At 42.7% G+C, this 18,089-nt stretch overlaps 1 protein-coding gene across 1 annotated transcript; it reads left to right on the forward strand.

Annotated features, from left to right (window-relative positions):
• Positions 1–370: 370 nt before the first annotated feature.
• On the forward strand, positions 371–18,089 carry FKBP9 (FKBP prolyl isomerase 9). The gene is made up of 10 exons (XM_054273795.1): positions 371–627; positions 4,236–4,381; positions 4,718–4,907; positions 5,580–5,725; positions 7,308–7,497; positions 9,565–9,710; positions 10,847–11,033; positions 13,246–13,391; positions 15,000–15,163; positions 16,483–18,089. Exons 1-10 carry the CDS (start codon positions 371–373, stop codon positions 16,663–16,665), a joined length of 1,755 nt encoding a protein of 584 aa, XP_054129770.1. The 3' UTR covers positions 16,666–18,089.

Here is an 18,089-nt window from a genome sequence, read left to right on the forward strand (position 1 = left end):
TACCTTCGGAAGGGAAGGAGGGCCGGGAGGGCGGCCGGGAGCAGCGCCACGTCGCACCTCCGGCCCGGGAGGGAGCGGGGCGAGGGCGGCGGTGCCACCGCTGCGCTCCGGACTGCGCAGCCCCGCGGCGGGCGGGCGGGGGGAGCCGGCGCCGGGGCTGCTCCTCCCCCGTCCCGGGTGGGAGCGCTTCATCCACGTTTGCAAGTTTGCAGCGGCGGGAGGAGGAGGAGCGGGCGGGCCGGGGCGGGCGGCTTTTCTGCCTTCCCTCTTTTCCTCCCCTCCATTCCCTCCATTCCCTCCCTTCCCTTCATCCTCCCTTCCTGCCCTCCCCGCCGAGCAAGCCCTGCGGCTGCCCCGCTCGCTGCGCTCCATGGCGGGGCCGGCGGCCGTGCGGCGGCGGGGCCCGGGCTGCGGCTCGCTGCTGCTGCTGCTGCCGGCGCTGCTGGAGAGCTGGGCGGCCTGCCAGGCGCCGCCGGTGCCCGCCGCCGAAACCCCTGCGGACGGCACCGAGCTCGGCGTCGAGCGGCGCTTCGTGCCCGAGAGCTGCCCGCGGGCCGTGCGCCCCGGGGACTTCGTGCGCTACCACTACCTCGGCTCCTTCCCCGACGGCACCCGCTTCGACTCCAGGTCTGGCACAAGCCCGACCTTGCTTGGGAGGGAGACGAGGGAAGCGAGAGGTGCTGTCCCCCACCAGGGTGGGTTTTTTGTGGAGGTTCGGTTCGGGTTCCTCTGTTTTTCCCAGCAGAGCCCCGTGGGCGCTTTTGGGGTGACCGGTCGGTAGCAGGTCAGCGGCAGGATGGGCAGTGTCCTACGTGCGGGACTTACAGATCACCGTGGGAAGATGCCTTTGAAATATGAAGGGCAGAGAGCTGGGGTGTGACCGCTGGGGACATGGGGCAAGACCTCTGTAGTGGCTGGGTCCAGTAGTTTGCTTGCCCTCGTGGATTCCTAGCATGTTCTTTCAGCTGCTTTTCCAAGGCGCTGAATAGGAGTTTTCTGCTCCAGGAGTGAAGACCATAAGGTTATTCAGTTACCCTTGGCCCGGTAAACAGGAGTGTATATGGTATCACAGTCTCTCACGGCAGTGGTTTCCTGCCCGATTCATTCTGTACATTTCCTATGTCTTCTCCAAGCTCAAACCTACTCGAATACGATTGGTTCTGAATCATTATCCTTGCCGGAAATATAGGAATTATCAGGCTGTACTTACACAGAATTTTTTGGATACTTTATCCTTGAATAAATGTGACCTATGCACAGTGAAGTGCCCGGCTGCTTTCCTGCTGTTATTTTAGGATCAGGAAGCCTAAATAGTGGGATCAGGAGATTGTGAAGGATGCTGCTACGGCTGCATATTTGTTTTTTCTTACTTCATTCATTGCCACTGATCAAAGTATTATTTAGAAAGATAAAGCAAAATGTATTTTCAGTAATCCTGGTAATCTCCCTTGTGCTCCAAGGAAAATCTACAGCGTTAGGGAAATAACTGTTCTTCAAAGCTCAGATCTCCCTCTGGAGCTGTCTGTAGTTAGTGTGCCAGTAGTGCCATACAACCAGCACTTCTGTGACTAAAATGTGGGATGTGATAGCTGGCACTTCAGCTGATGTTGGTGCAGTTTCCGTGAAAAGGCACAGTGCAGATTTTCAAAATTCACTGACAGTGAATCCATTGGCAATTGATAGGCTTGGAACATTAAGTCTTTGCTGTGGGTGTGAGGACACACAAAGGCAGCATCCTCATGGCTTATTTTATAAATATGTGACAGTGGGAAAAGTGGCCACGTGTTCCAAGTGTGTTTCTGATTGCTGCCTGTGCATTGAGGCAGGGCACCTGGAGGGGCTGCCCAGGTGCTGGCTCTCGTTTTAGTTCCTGGTCGTTTCATTCTGAATTACATGGGACAGGAACAGATTGGGCAGAACTGTACAGCATTTATCTCATTGGATCCTCTTAATATTATTAATAAGTAGTAATGGTGATAGTCTAGTCCAACTTGAGTATTTTTGTAGCTGCCTTCATTTCAAATGAGTGCAGAATATTAGGTTTGTTCAGCTTGGGATTTTTTCTAGATGGCAGCTCATATTGGTGTACACTTTTGTTATTCACTATGATCCTTTTTAAGACTGGTGACAGTGTTTAATCATGTTCAGACATGGAAAAATAGGAGTGTTTTGTCTTCTGTGGGTTAATGCAAGAAATATTCTGGAGTGTTTGTTCTAAAATCTTTGGTGTTCCCTGCCTGTAAGTTAAAGAGATTTAGTCAATTTATATAAAAATAAGCCCATTTTCTTACCTGTTTTTTGTTGGCCTCCTTTTTTTTTTTTAAAGTTTATGAGCATGCTTAGCAGCATCATTTTAATCGAACACTATTATGAAATCAGTCTAGAAAATACTTTAGATGTTGACCTAAGGGCAGTTTTGCTTTGTTCCTTCTTCAGCTCTTGAAAATATTCTTGAGTTTTAAAATTAATTTTCTGTATTTCCAAGGAGCAGGTAGCAGTACTGCTCCTCAAGTTACCAGGCTGTTGACAAAGTCTTACTAATCATGACTGTGTTACATAAATTACCATATTATTGTCATTAGTTGTTTATATTTTTTTTCCTTGGCATTGGCAGTTTTTATTTCAATAGGCATAAAATGATTCTCATTTAAAAGTCTGAATTTAGTTGCCTAGTCATCTACTATTGATTTGGTCAATTCCACTAATAGAAACAAATTTTGCTTAGTTTTAAGCAAAGTCAGTCCTGCAAAGCTGCATGGTCTGATCAGTGCTTTATTCAGTTCTCTGCTTTGCATCAATGTTCTCTTAATTGTACATTTATTTTACTCAAAAGAAAGCTCTTCTGTTCTGAGTTCATCCCAGATGTATTGCCAAGCTTTGTCAATTGCTACAAAATACCATTCGGAGGTTTTCTTAGAACCTATTATATTACTAGTCTTAACGTCTAAATTATGGTTTTGTGTGTATAATAGAATTTGTCAGGGCCTAATTTAAATATTTTCCATCCTTTACTGGGAGTGGGAATATTACTGCAACTGAAAGTGAATGCTCAGTAATAGAGGGTTGTCTACTTTAAGAGAAATGTTTGTCAGAAGAAAAAAAAAGATGGAGCAAACAGTTCACTCAGTAAAATATTTGAGATGCGGGGCTGTGGGACTGTTAGGAGGCTCAGTATGTTGTGGAAGTGATGTGTACAGTCTTGGAAGGAAAGTTTGACATAATTTCCCTAGGGATGTCTAGCTACTGGCTGCTTTCCAGAATTTTAGCATGCAAAAGGCAAAAGCCTTTTTTTTTTCTCCCCCCAGGTCTGACTTTTATAAATATAAATGTAAAAAAAAAAGTCCTTGAAATTATAAAAGGGATTTGGGAAAACGGAAGTTGTAAAAGTTTAACAATAAGCATGAAGCTTTTGAGGTGCTTCTTGACATGTGTTTTTATACTGCTTCAAGAGGTTCAATTACAGTAATTCAGGCACATCAAAGTGGGGTCATTGTGCAGATTTAAGGTGACTGAATGAACTGTGTAATACAGTGTTCTGCTGTGGTAACACTGCTGTTCTCCATCTCCTCTCTAGAAAATAGAGTAATTTAAGCATAATTTTTTTTCCTTTTGAATATTCATGTATTATCACAGAGGAGAATAATTTGTTTCTTGATTCTTGGTCTGGCAAACCTGCCATTTAAAACATGTCTCTGTGCTTTAACTGAGTGCTGTGAAAGTGGAGGAGAAAATAAACCTGTTGGCAAGCCTCACAGCTACTACTTAAAAAGCATCTTTTCTCTCTCCCTTTCTCCCACAGAGATTGGAAGCGTGATTTTCACATTGTAAAGCTTTTAGGTCGTACATAATATTTTTGTGATGTTGCTGAGTGAAATCAATATGCCGAGATCCTACCGTGGGAGCAGTTATCCTTTCATATCTCATAACAGTGTTTAATTTTTCCTTTTCTCCCTTAATTTTCCAGTGCTGCTTTTAATGTTAGTGTGTGAATTAGTTTTAAGTAGTTCTGGCCTTCATGTGCCTGTAGTACCCATTGCACTCTGCTAGAATGTGTTTCAGATGGGTGATGAGCAGTGGACAGAAGGAGAACTGTGTTGATGTCTCAGGAACACCTTGGATTTGCCCTTTCTTTTAGGAGCAGATCCTTGAGGACTGATAAAGTTATGCTGACGGGGCAAGAGAGAGACAAGGTGTAAATGAACCACTAACATTCTTTCCTGCTTTTCCCCCTTCAGCTATGACAGGGGATCCACGTTCAACGTGTTTGTGGGCAGAGGTCAGCTCATTGCTGGCATGGACCAAGCTCTGGTGGGCATGTGTGTGAACGAGCGCCGGTTCGTGAAGATTCCCCCCAAGCTTGCCTACGGGAGTGAAGGCGTCCGTAAGTACAGCACAATTTTAAACCAAAATTGTGGCTTTGCAGTGCTGCACAAGGTCTTGTCAGTTCCAAAAGTATCTTTGTTCTACAGCCTCAGAGAGGCAACAAATGCTAACTCAAGATAGTTTGCCTGATGGACAGCTGTGATAAGAGTTCATCTTGCCAGATTTCCGTCCCATAAATACTGCAGCAACGGCAAGGTGCCAAGGAGTTGTAAGCACACCAGGAAATAAGATGTGCATTATGCAGCTTTTTTAGGGTAGGCATGGATTGGTTCCTTTTTGCTGGTACCTTGTGTATAAAAGCAAAGCAAGCTGTGTGTGTGTTTTGCTTTTGCAGCTGGTGTGATACCCCCCAATGCTGTGCTCCATTTCGACGTGCTCCTGATAGATCTGTGGAACTCTGAGGATGAAGTGCAGGTTCAGACCTACTTCAAACCTGAGAAGTGTCCTCGGACAGTCCAGGTGTCTGACTTTGTACGGTACCATTACAATGGGACATTCTTGGATGGGACCCTGTTTGATTCAAGGTATGCACCTGGGTTGTGGGTCTTTGGGTAGTTTAATAGGTATCTCATCACCATTTGCTCCCCTTTTACCTGTGTTACAATTAATGGTAACTGCCCAGAAACACAGGAAATGACATCTGGCATTGGGTGTGTGTTAGTAATTTTTTCAGGGATTATAGGATAGCAGTACTGACTCAAACCAATAAAAATGTCCATTATTTCTTCGTGGGCATTACCAATCCAGATGCTTTTTTGAATTTTAAATTTCATTCCCTATATGTATATTACTATTTATTGAAGTCAGTTAAAAGTCTCTATAACCAGTATAGCTGTTTAGATTAGATACAAGTTTTATAAACTTAGCAGGGTTTGTAATGAAAGTGAGCCACTAACACTTTCTTACTGAGATTTTACGTGTACAGCATCTGTGCTTCATTAGAAGCCAGTGGAAAATGATGCTTTAGTAACAGCTGCCTGAGAGCCACTTTCCAAAGCCTCTGTGAGGTTCCTGACATAGCTAAGCACTCTGGAAAACTTCCCAGCCAGCCCTTGGCAAATGAAGCACCGATACTTTTGGACTAGCCAGTTGTGAGCTACACTGTGCAGAGTATGTGGATTTAAAGGTTAATATTGTTCTTTCCTGTGCCAGTCTGACATTTGGTTGTGATTTTTTTTTTCCTTTCTCATGTTTAGCCACAATCGGATGCGAACTTACGACACCTATGTGGGGATTGGATGGCTGATTGCTGGCATGGACCAGGGGCTCCTGGGAATGTGCGTAGGGGAGAAGCGCATTATCACAATACCGCCTTTCCTGGCGTATGGAGAGGATGGAGATGGTAAAAGTTATTCCTTTAGTTGTTCCTCTTTTTTTTTCAATCCCAAGTTGTGCATATTTAAAACAAATTTTCTGTATTTTAAATTTATGGGCAGCATTATTACCCTGTTCAGCGAGACACTACTTAACAACTTAATATTGTTGATACAACTGTAGTATTTATATACTGAAATTTATTTCAGTCAGGGAATACAATCTGTGATTAATATCTAGTGGCACCAAAAACTTGAAGAGAGGTGACTACATAATCCTTTCAGACTGCCACAGAAAACAGAATAAATTTAAGAAAAAATATGTTAAATGTATTTTTAATTCCAGATGGGTTTTGTTGTGGTTTTTTTAACAAATGCTCTAGTGATAGCTACAAAATAGATTGTCTTGTGAGACTGTACAGCCTGCAGATTATACATAGACATCCCCATGTTGAATTTTAAGTTTGTGACTTTTACTTATATTCTTTCTCTGCTCTGGTGTTTAAGAATGTGTTTGTGATGTATGAGGTTTCATACCCCTTCTGTGGCTTCGTTGCCATTAACTGTGAGGCTGAAGAGGCCTTTGTCTTCAGTGAGGCTGTGTCATCACTGTGGGAATAGAAGGAAATTACTCAGTTGGAGAATTCAGTGAAAAAAAACCAAACCTGAACCAATAAATGACTGACTAGAAGCAAATTTGCAAACAGACCTGGATAAATTAGAGCACTGGCAATCACCAGCCATATGAAATTAAACAAACTGGATTCTGCACCTGGGATGGGGCAACCCTGGTTGTGTGCACAGACTGGGGAATGGGAGGCTGGAGAGCAGCACCATGGGAAGGAACCTGGGGCTCCTGGTCTATGGCAAGCTGAACATGAGCCAGCAGTGCCCTGGAAGTCAGGAGGGCCAAGCGTGTCCTGGAGGGCATCAGGGACAGCATCACCAGCCAAGCAAGGGAGGGGATTGTCCTGCCCTGCTCTGCTCTGTCTGCACTGGGGCAGCCTCACCTCCAGTGCTGGGGGCAGTTTGGGGTGCTAAAATATAAGAAAGACATGAAACTATTGGAGAGAGTCCCAGGGCGAACGGGCTTGAGGGGAAGCCGTGCAAAAAGCAGCTGAGATCACTTGGTTTGTTCATCCTGGAGAAGACTGAGGGGAGACCTCACTGCAGTCTGCAGCTTCCCCATGAGGGGAAGAGGAAGGGTAGGCATTCTTCTCTGGTGACAAGTAACAGGACCTCTGAAGTTGTGTCAGAGGAGGTTTAGATTGGATATTAGGAAGAGGTTCCTCACTCAGAGAGTGGCTGGGCACTGGAACAGGCTCCCCAGGGAAGTGGTCACAGCACTGAGCCCGACAGAATTCAAGAAGTGTGTGGACAATGCTTTCAGGCCCAAGGTGTGACTCTTGGGGTGCCCTGTGCAGGGCCAGGAGTTGGACTGATAATTGTAGTGAGTCCCTTCCAACTCAAATAATCCATGATTATAATTTATTTTGGAAGGGGAGGTGCTTGATATTTGGCAGTACGTTACTTTTTTTCAACAAACATGTTTAAGCTTCTGCTAGAACACCTGCTGTTTCTTAACAATTTTCTGCCCTAACACTTTTATAGGTAAGGAGATCCCTGGCCAAGCTTCCCTTGTCTTTGATGTGGTTTTGCTGGATCTGCATAACCCCAAGGATGGCATTGCTATTGAGAACCAGCTCGTGCCTGAATCCTGTGAGCGGAGAAGCCAGACAGGAGACTTTCTGCGATACCACTACAATGGCACACTTTTGGATGGCACTTTGTTTGATTCCAGGTAAGCAAAACATTCAGCTCCACAGACTGCATTTCCAGTTTGACTGCTCTGTTGTGTCCATAATATGCTCAAACACAGTTCTTTGCTTTTTCTTCCTTATTTGAAAATTTTAAGTGGACTTTAAGTGGACGTTTGAAAATTTTAAGTGGAGTCTTTTTGATTTAAAAGACTCATAGAAAACTTTTCCATATAGGAAGGAAAAGAACTCTTTTGTACCATGTCGTTGTCACAGACGCCATCTAGGGGTAGTGGCCCACCCAGTGAAGCCAAGTGCATTAGGCACACAAGCCTGAAGACTTTTCCCCATAGGGTTAATCTGCCAAATAGGTAATACCACTGAAGAGAGAGAAAATAAATATGATTCCATTTTATGTCCTGAGAATTGTGAGTTAGTGTGCTAGTGGCTAGTGAGGTTTATAATACTTGGAAACTGTTTGCATTTTGAAGGCTGATGTCTTTCAAGACTGAGTTATGGGTTTGCAGAATTCAAGGAGGAGTTTTCTGTGATAAAGGAAGGGGGATTACTGTGACAGTAAATTCAAAGCTCTATGGGAACATGAGCCTCGTGTACAGAATCATGTGAATAATACCCTTGTAGATTTCTGTGACTTTGGTTGCTTTTAGTGGTACAGTGCTTTACTATCCTACTCCAGCTTTCAGAACAGCTGGCTAAAAGGAGGTGAGAGTGAGCCAATGTAAAATGTTCTACAAAATAAGCTCAGAGAAAAATGTTTAGCACTACTGCAACAGCCATCTCTGTAGACCTTGATTTACAGTTTGTGAAAGCTAATAAGTTAAGAACTCAAAGCTTATCCACAGTGTATCAATTTCTCTTTTTTGAGATATGAGTATCTTCTCTAGTAACTAATCAATTTTTGAAAGTAGCTGTAGTATTTTTATGAGGGTTGCTGTCAAAAAAATAGTAATAAATGCTTTGTAGACAGCAGCCTCTGCATCATTCTGAAGTGATGAGGGTTGTTAAAGAGCTTGTTCACTAAAACATGGTTTCCTGACCTCCTGCAGAATTCATAAATGAAGAAATAGAGCAGCTAACAATAGGGATTGAAAACCCTGGAGCTAGCCAGGACAAAGTTTCTCACTGGTACAGGGAACATGCCAAAAGCTCTGCAAATGGCTGCGTTGGAGAGCTCTAATAATATTTTCCTTTGCCTCTTTACTCTGAAGTATTCGGCTGCAGAACTGCCCTGGGCAGCTCAGCCAAGGCTGTCTGGACTTAGAGCAGTTGAATAAACCTTGGAATTACATCAGGGCCTGGTCTTGTACTAGTTTAGTTCTTTCCTAGAGCTACCTTGTAAAGATGAATTAAAGCCTTTCTGCCTTCTCCTTCTTGGGCTGTGCCTTTGTGTAACATGCCTTGAAGAAAGGCAGAAGGCAGTCACGGCCATGTAAGAAACATCATTTTTGTTATAGCCTTGTTTTATTCTATCATGAGGTAGTGACGTAAGTCCTTCAGCCTGTGTGTTAAGTGGCTGGCTTAGTTTTTGTTGTCATGACTCATTTTAATCTTGAGCATCCCAGGAGAGCTTATTTATCCCACCTGCTCCTTCTGATAGTTGAACTACATAGCTGTGGTTGCAAAATGAGGTACTCTGCAGGGTGTCTCATGAAAATGAAGCACTTATCAACCATAGCTAGTTGATAAGTGCTTATTAAGACAGTGTCAGGGCAGAGGAAATTTTAAAGGAGTAAACCAATTTTTTTTTCAGTTACTTGTCAAAATCTGCTCTCTGTTTTATTTAAAAGACATAAATAAGTGTGATTTTTCTCTCTAGATGCAGTAGAAATGAATTTGCAGATTTGCTGGCTGTTCACTAGCCAGAGTCTGACTGCTGGGTAATCAGTGACCCGTGTGTCACTGAGTGATGAAATCTGGTGGCCCGGATTCAGGGAACATAGTTCCTTTGTGCCTCCCTGGTGCTGGTTAATGACTGTGTGTTTGACCTTAACTGCTTTAAGAATTGTGTTGCAGAGCTATTGCAAGAGCCTATGTTTTCTTGAGTACACCTGACACTGCTGAAATGCAAATATTTCAAATATTTTCCATAGTTATTCCCGAAACCGTACATATGACACCTATGTTGGGAAAGGTTATGTGATTGCTGGAATGGATGAAGGTTTGCTAGGGGTATGCACTGGTGAAAAAAGAAGAATAATAATCCCCCCTCATCTTGGATATGGAGAAGAAGGGAGAGGTGAGCTTGGCTTTGCATTCAAGTCTTCTGTAGTTAAACCTTTATTGCTTAGTTAATCTACGTGTATTTTCATTTTTCTGGCATTTGAAAGGTTTATGAATTAGTTCATTATTTTGTGGGTATCAAACTGACAAGAAAACATCCAGAATTTGCAGGATTATTTTGATTAGCTGAATAGGTAGGACAACAAAATGCACAATAATCTCACATGTAACTGGTATCCTGAGCTCATTTGGGTAATTGATATTTCAGGCAGACTGGTACTTGGATGCCAGGAGCTCTGCAGTGTGAGATCTTCCTTCCTGCATGTCTTAAACACTCTGTCCTGAGGGAGTTCATCATGCAAGGTTCTCTTCCCTATTCCTTCCACAGCCACAGGTTGTGCATGTAACAACAGTGAAGTAACCATGTATGTGTAACATACAATTAACATTTCTTTGGGAAAACTCATTGCTACCTAAACAAATTGCTGGGAGAGGCTGAATGTGGTAACCCTTCCAGCTGATCCTAGTGTTGTGGCTGGTGTTCCAAAAAGTGCCTCCTGGGATGTTACTTGGATAAGTGATTTAGAAAAAAAAGCCTTTCTTCTGGGAATGCAAGTTCTGTGCTGCAGATTTGGAATTACTGGCAAACCCCAATCCTAGGCCTGGATGTGTTTTGTTAATCCTGGCAATGCACATGGTCCTGGGAAGAGGGGGAAGAAGTTGCCTGCTTTTAGGGTATTTTAAGGAACTGTAACCTTTTACATATAATGATGTTCCTTGAAGCAAGAGTTCTTGAGAATTTTGATGATCAGTATTGAATTGGTACATGAAACACAAATGAGTTATTTAGGATAGTCACAGGAAATACATGGCTATTGCCTCATTTGTGGATAATTGTAAAATTCAGGGTAACAAAAGCTTTTCCTTCTCCATTGAACTGAGTGCATGCTTAGTGCTTTCCCACTGGTTGTCTTTCCTACACTGGATGCAGCTTGCATCTGTCACATCCTTTAATTCTGAATGAGAAGAGCAAAATGACTCAGCAGCAGGCACAGCAGGAATGCATATTCCTACAGGGTGCAGTACCTGGACATCATCTGCTTCTTTGGGTACCATTTCTTCCTCTATTTGCCTGATGTGCTTCCTGTTTAGGAAAGATTCCAGGATCTGCAGTGCTGGTCTTTGACATCCACGTGGTGGACTTCCACAACCCCTCGGATTCGGTCAGCATCACCGTTCACTACAAACCCTCCAACTGCACCGTGCTCAGCAAGAAGGGGGATTACCTGAAATACCACTACAATGCTTCCCTGCTGGATGGAACCCTGCTGGACTCCACGTAGGTATTTGGTGAGGAGAATGCTCCCAGCAGCAGTGAAGGCAAGAATGAATTCCCTGCAAAGCAAGCTAGCAGGGAGTAAAGTGTGATGGTGTTCTCAGGGGTCCCAGGATGAGGGAAGAGATGAGAATGTTGACTCCATGTTTCAGAAAGCTGATTTATTATTTTATTATATATTATATTAAAACTATACTAAAAGAATAGAAGAAAGGATTTCATCAGAAGGCTTGAAAGGAAAGGAATGATAATAAAATCTTGTAACTGACTAGAGTCTGAGCCAGCTGGACTGTGATTGACCATTAATTAAAAACAATTACATGAGACCAATCAATGCTGTTGCATTCCACAGCAGCAGATAATCATTGTTTAAATTTCGTTTCTGAGGCCTCTCAGCTTCTCAAGAAAAAAAAATCCTACCAAAAGGATTTTTCATAAAATGTGTCTGTGACAATAGAGATTTATTTTTTTTAACCAAATATTTCTGTTGAATGTATTTTTCTCTTTATGGCTGCCTGCCAAAGGTACATAGGAGGAGGAGCATTTAAAGACAATCTGTCATAGCATAATGAGAGAACCAAGAACAAAAAGGATGTAGGAGTGTGTTGGAGAAGAACGTAAACAGTATGTGTGCAGTGATGAAACTTGTTGCGTGGCATTCTGTTTAAATGGGCCAGGTCAGGTGTCTGGGTGAGTCATGCCAGGGCAACACAGGTCTCACCATGAATGAACTGTCCAGGTTTATTCAGTTTCTTGGGTAGCATTTGTGCTCTGCACTGATTCAGTGCTCCTGAGAGAGAACTGGTAGGGCTACTTGTTGTGGCCTTGTTAAAGATACCTTGAGTGTAGTTTACAGTAAATGCTCACCTGTCATGTCTGTGGCACACATTGCTGCTCCTGTATTGTAGTGTGGCTTTAAGTGTCAGCAGGGAGTAACTATCAGAGGCCTTGATTGTAACTGTGAGAATATTATGCCTTTTCCTCCTCTCTCTTGGCAGTAGATGTATGAGGGAAGCAAAAGATTGCTCCAGTCTGTCTCATGTAGCACTGAAGTGAGCCTGGCACACAGGGTCAAGAGTATTTCTGTTAGCTTCCTGTTCTTTTTGCCATAATCTTCGGAATAGTGCAAGTCATCCAAACAGTATTTTATTTTTTGGAAGGGAAGTTAGGAAAAGCTATTTTTAACCAGGTTATAATTAACACAGGAAGAAGCTCATGGGTTTCACAGTGTACACAAGAGCTTGCAGAGCTGAAAAGCTGCCCTAATTTGGAGCACATGGTGCAGTGCTGTAGGCAAGGATGTATACAAGTGATGTGTTTGGATTCAAAACAGTTTCTATGTCAGGAGTGCTCAATTTCCATTTTGTAGCAGGAATCAAGGGATGTCGAGACCGTCTCACTCACAGCAGTTTTTAGAGAATGAAAGATTGTGAATCATGTGCTCCTAATTTTAAGGCTGACCTCTTAGCCACTGAATTGTTTTCTTTCCAAATAATACTCTGTTGTACAAGCATGTCCTGCAGAGGCACAGCCAAGCCAAATAACCAAAGAAAGGCAGCCAATAGAATAAAGAGCCTTAATGCTGCATACTCTGCCTTTAGCATCACAATATATGTTTGACTTTTGGGCTTTTAACTGGTGATATTTTCTAATTTTAGAAATGAGCCACGGGCAGCAAGGTATAATTCAAAATTTAATATGGTTATATAGCAGTAGTAGTGGTTATTTGTGTTAATAGCTACTACATTATAGTGGCTGATTTCATTAAAGACATGGCTGATCCATGAGAATGCACTCAGATCCTTCCATGGAGTTGGTGGTCCTGGGATGAATGTACATCTGGAATTCTTACATCTGCTGAGAAGTCCAATTGCAACAGTTAAAAACGTGTGAAAGGCAAAAGCCCTTATTTCAAGATAGAATACCTTGGGGTTGTGATTGGCATGATTAATGATTTTAATTGGATTTAATCCAAGAAGCCTGTAATTTTAGTGCCAGAGGAGATGTCAGCCACAGAGACTTGTCTGTTTGGTGCTGGCTGTAACTTGAGAACAACTTCAGGTAACTCTTTGGTAGAACAAAGCATTGAGTATTAAGTTAATTTTTGGCAATGACAGGACACTACTAGAAACTGCTCCTTCTGTGGTAACTTTGAACAACAGAAATTTTCTATTTTATGTTGATTTTTTTTTTTCATTTTTTCCTTCCTTTCCAGACACAGCCTTGGCAAGACCTACAACATAGTTCTGGGATCTGGTCAGGTGGTGTTGGGGATGGACATGGGCCTTCAGGACATGTGTGTCGGGGAACGACGGACAGTTGTTATCCCACCTCACCTCGGCTATGGAGAGGATGGAGTTGGTGAGTGCACATCCACTTAGCCTCTCTAGAGTGACTGAAACACAGGCATGGGGATGTTTTAGAGGTTTATCATGTCCTTATTTTAGACACTCCCCTCCTCCCAGGTCCCCAGTGGACATGCTTCTGTGTTGCATTTCAAGCCATGCTGTCGCTGTGGCCAACAGAGAGACCATCAGAGTACAAAAGGCAGCACGTGCCCCCAGTGATGTTGCTTTGTCAGAACAGAAAGCTCCAGGCTGTCTGGTGTTGCAGAGGGATGCAAACACTGTTTTCCATGGCAGGGACTTGGGTGCTTGTGTTTGGACATGCAGCATGTTATTCAGGAGACAGAGCCCTAGGGGACTGGTCAGCCCTAATATGTTAGGAAATTCAGAAGATACATAAACTGAATGTAAGATGTATAAGGTGCAGTTAAAACTCCAACACAAATACATTTTGTGGCAGCTTTAGGGCATTAAGGCTTATCAATTTTTAATGATGTGGACAGCAGTAATAAAAAGAATGATATAGAAGTGACAAGAACTTTTATGTCCAGGTACGTTGTTTCTGGTCTTGCTTGTTAAAAGGTTTGAGGGAAAGGAGTCTATCATGAGATCACCAAGATCACCAACTTCTGATGTGTATGGAAACAGTTGCATAAGTTGCTGGGTTCTTTGAATAGCTCCAGAACAGTTTGTAGTTTATAAAGACTGTCAGGCATCACGTGCAGAGCTTAATGGAGAATTAATTTGCATTAAGAGATAAGAATGCATTTCCACTTGTACCTGTCTTCTGTGAAAAATTAGGAGTTTAATATATATACAATGTTTTATACAAGATTTTATCTATTAAACATTATATGTTATTGCATAGCTATACATAATAAATTGAAAATTTCCTCATAACATGAAAAGTCTGCTGTGTGAGACACCTGTCATAAGTATTTGCCCTTGTTCAGGGTACATTTGATACACATTCTGAAACACTGTATGATTTGTTACTGTGTTGGTATATGCCCAGCTATCTGAAGAAATTGCTTGTTTGCAATTTCTGTCTCTTGCAAACAGACTAGAGGTGAGTTTTCTTTTTCTACACTAAATTAAACTCCTTCCATGGCTTCCCTGAGGTATTATCCCAGGCTGTTGAGTCTCACAGCAGTGTGCTGGTACACAGTGTATTGGCAAGATAAAGGAAAATGGATTATTCCCACAAGTTTAGTTTTTAAAAGTAAAAAAAAAAAAAAAAGGATGCACTTTGAATCATGGACTTATAGAATGCTTTGGATTGCAAGGGGCCTTAAGGATCAGCTAGTTCCAACTCCCCTGACATGGGCAGACACCTTCCACTAGAACAGGTTGCTCAGGGTCCCATCCAGCTTGGCCTTGAACATTCCTAGGAATGGGCATCTACACTTCTGTGGGCAATCTGTTCCAGTGCCTCAAGTTATATTTTGAGAAGTTCCTTTTATGATCGCCCTTGGTGAAGTGATCAGGAAGATTTGATGGGCAAGGGATACACCAGAGAAGTGTCTTTTGGAGCAGGAAGGTAAATTTAATTGTGGATTAAAAGGAAAAATCCCCTTCAATGTAAGTGAGGATAAATACCCCTCTTTGCCATTTGTTGTGACAGAAGGAGAAGTGCCTGGTAGTGCTGTATTGGTTTTTGACATCGAACTGCTGGAATTGGTGTCTGGCTTGCCTGAAGGATACATGTTTGTATGGAATGGGGAAGTCTCTCCCAACCTTTTTGAAGAAATAGACCAGAATCATGATGGAGAGGTTCTTTTGGAGGAGGTAAGCTGAGATGATGTAAACACCTGCAGTGGATCTCTTCGACCACTATCAATGCCAATGTTGAAGGGTGGAGTCGTCTTCTTCTGGAATAGTGTTTGTCATCAAGGGAACAGGAAGGCAAGGTATCAGCTAAGACAAGGCTATTCAGCTTTTGAGTTAAAGAAAAAAGGACAGTAAGAATGGCCAAACTGCATAAGATCATTTTCTGTTGTGGTTTCCTTGGTCAGCAACAAATCCTTAGGGCATAAGTGTAAGAGGCAGAGTTGGTATCCAACATTCCTTTGCTGTATCAGCCTTCTTGGTGTCTGTCTCAGTGTTAATTGGCAGTTTGTGGTGAATTCTTGAGCCAAAGCTGAGCCTGCAGCAGTGCATCCAGGAACTGCCTAATCTCTTCTGGAGCCTGGCAGTGCCAGTGGCTACTCCTTACACATGTGAATTGTGTGCTGTGCAAAGCTCTTCCCCTTGCTTGCTTGCTTTTAAAATCTGCATTGTGAGGATGTCATTGTGTGTCCCAGTTGAGAGCCGCTTGCTTTTGCCACAGCACCTCTGATAAGATAAAATTCATTATGTTCTTTCAAATTCTATTTTTTTTATTCTCTTCCAAAGTCTTCTTTGTCACCTTTATCCTTCTGTTTTGTCTTTTCTTCTTTGTCCCTTCTTTACTGCCTGGAGTGGTGCTGCCTGCAGTGCTCACAGGGCAGGCTGTGGCCCTGTGGAACAGCATGAAATGTCTTTGAGGATTTAATATGGTAAAATCGAATTCTTGTTTTCTCTTTTCCTAGCACTCTACCACCTCTTTGTTTTCCTTCCATCTCCATCTTCTCTCTTATGTTTACCTCCACATCTGTCCTTGCAGAGAAGAAAAAAGCTTTTACTGGTTTAGAGAAAGAGGTGGGGTGAGGCTGTTGCTGTCCACATCAGCAATCATCCTTGTGTTGCTCCCTCTAAGATGCAGGTGGGTTTCTGTTTTACGGTGTGAGCTTCATGTATTGCCATGCAGAATTACTGCCCTCCATCTGTATAGAGCTGTTCCTATGTCCAGCTGTCCAATCCATCTTCCTTCCTCAATGATGAAAAAGAAGTTTTCTTGTCATGGGTCCAAAACCCACTGGAATGAGTCAGGAAATCCCTGTTGGGCTCCACAAAGAGTAATTTAACCTCATGTGTCTGTTCTAATTAGTCCAGTTTGGATGGTAAACTATATAGGGTAGTAACACTTTCCTACCTACACTTAATAAGTAGTAAAATGCTGAATGCTTTTCATTTTCAAATATCCTTTTCACTGTGAGCTGTTTTCTTCTCTTTTCCCCCCCTTTTAGTTTTCAGAGTACATCCAAACTCAAGTTGATACTGGCAAGGGAAAATTAGCTCCTGGCTTTGATTTTGAGAAGATTGTTAAAAATATGTTCACCAATCAAGACCGGGATGGAAATGGTAAAGTTACTGCTGAAGAATTCAAGTTGAAAGATCAGGAGGCCAGAGAGGAGCACGATGAACTGTAAGGATAAGGAAAAAACCAAGAATCCTGAGCTGACCTGCTGTTCAAACATGTGTACCAGAAGGAGTTTTGGCAAGCATGGTTCTGGAAGGAGAGCCCTCGGATAGCCTGTGTCTGCCTCTGCCTGGGTGTGGGTAGGCTGTTAAAACAGGAGCAGATTTTCATTTGGAATGGTTAGGAATATCTGAAAAAAGTGTTAAGTGCCTCAAGGTGGGGTGTATAGACAGGTAAGGAGCGTTCTGCTGTATGTAGTGCCGTGAACCACATGTGTGTGTGGGGTCTGCTTTTATGCTAAAGATCCAAAGTTCTCATTGAACAATACACGGTCAGTTGGGTGGATGGTACAGAGAAAACCTAGCAAGTGCTTTTAAAAGAGTTTTAAAAAACCTTCTGTATCAGAAATATTTGTGTAGGAAAATGAACCAAAATATTCCCTGTAACAATAACCGGTAAAAGTTGTCAGCTGTTGATCTCAGTTCCTTTCAGAAGGCATGAGCACTCTTCCCAGTAAACGAACAAACTCACATGGATTTTTGCCAGCAGGAAATGTGATTTGCAAATTGCAGAAACATGGCTGTGCCATTGCAAAATTTACATAAGCTGTGATTTAAATTAAACAGACCTAGAATTGATACTGTGTATGGGTTTTTACCTTACTTAATAAAAGCTTCCTACCATCTGTACTGTGCTGAATTAGTAACCTTGACTCTTGCTGGCCAGTGTTCCCATCAGTCATTCCAAAACCTTTCTAGTTGCAGCCTCATTTATAGTTTTGTTAGACATTAAATATTAACATACAGGGTCCCAATGCTGTCATAAATACTGGACACAGTTGATTCTGTGTTGGGCTTCTGTCTCCTGTTTTGGGAATTGATAGATTAAGGAGTAAGTACTTACAGTTTAAGCAGCAGAGCAGTCTGCAGTGGCAAACAAACAGACAGACAGTGATAGAATCAAGTAACAGCCCCATCTGTTTGTGTGTGCTAACGTTCTGGCCCAGGCCTCAACACAAAGTCAGCCCTGGGAGTGCTGCTCAGACGCTGTGACTCGAGGCAGTCACCCCCGTTAGCTCGACAAACGCAGCAGAGCTGCTCCCTACTGAATACACCAAACAGACCCATTTTCTGGGAGGCCCTGGGATCCCCCTCAGTACACAGCATGCCAGGAGCACAAACACATAGAGTGAGACACTGACAAGGAGGAGTGGGCAGGGAGTTGTGTTTTCATTATAAGCTTTGTGTCTAGTTTCTTGCTTTCCTTGATCTGTACATGTGGGATGTAAGCTCCCTGAGATGCTCTTTCTAAAAATTGGTATTTCAAATGAGAACATTTTGTATTGGTTTTTAATGCAGTTCTTACAAAAAGTGCAGTGAAATATTTTTTTGAGTTTGATACCATTAAATATTGGATAACTGATCTTTTTGTTAA

This window comes from Melozone crissalis, unplaced genomic scaffold, assembly GCF_028551555.1.
Source record: "Melozone crissalis strain CALT ecotype California unplaced genomic scaffold, PUWL_Pcris_2 ptg000016l_1, whole genome shotgun sequence".
Taxonomy (NCBI): Eukaryota; Metazoa; Chordata; class Aves; order Passeriformes; family Passerellidae; genus Melozone; species Melozone crissalis.

Excerpts from the sequence above, each read along its gene's own strand:
- FKBP9 (XM_054273795.1), top strand. The coding sequence starts at position 371 with ATGGCGGGGCCGGCGGCCGTGCGGCGGCGGGGCCCGGGCTGCGGCTCG. Across the intron at positions 4,382-4,717 it reads CTACGGGAGTGAAGGCGTCC|CTGGTGTGATACCCCCCAAT; the intron begins GTAAGTACAGCA and ends TTGCTTTTGCAG. Across the intron at positions 11,034-13,245 it reads GGAACCCTGCTGGACTCCAC|ACACAGCCTTGGCAAGACCT; the intron begins GTAGGTATTTGG and ends CTTCCTTTCCAG.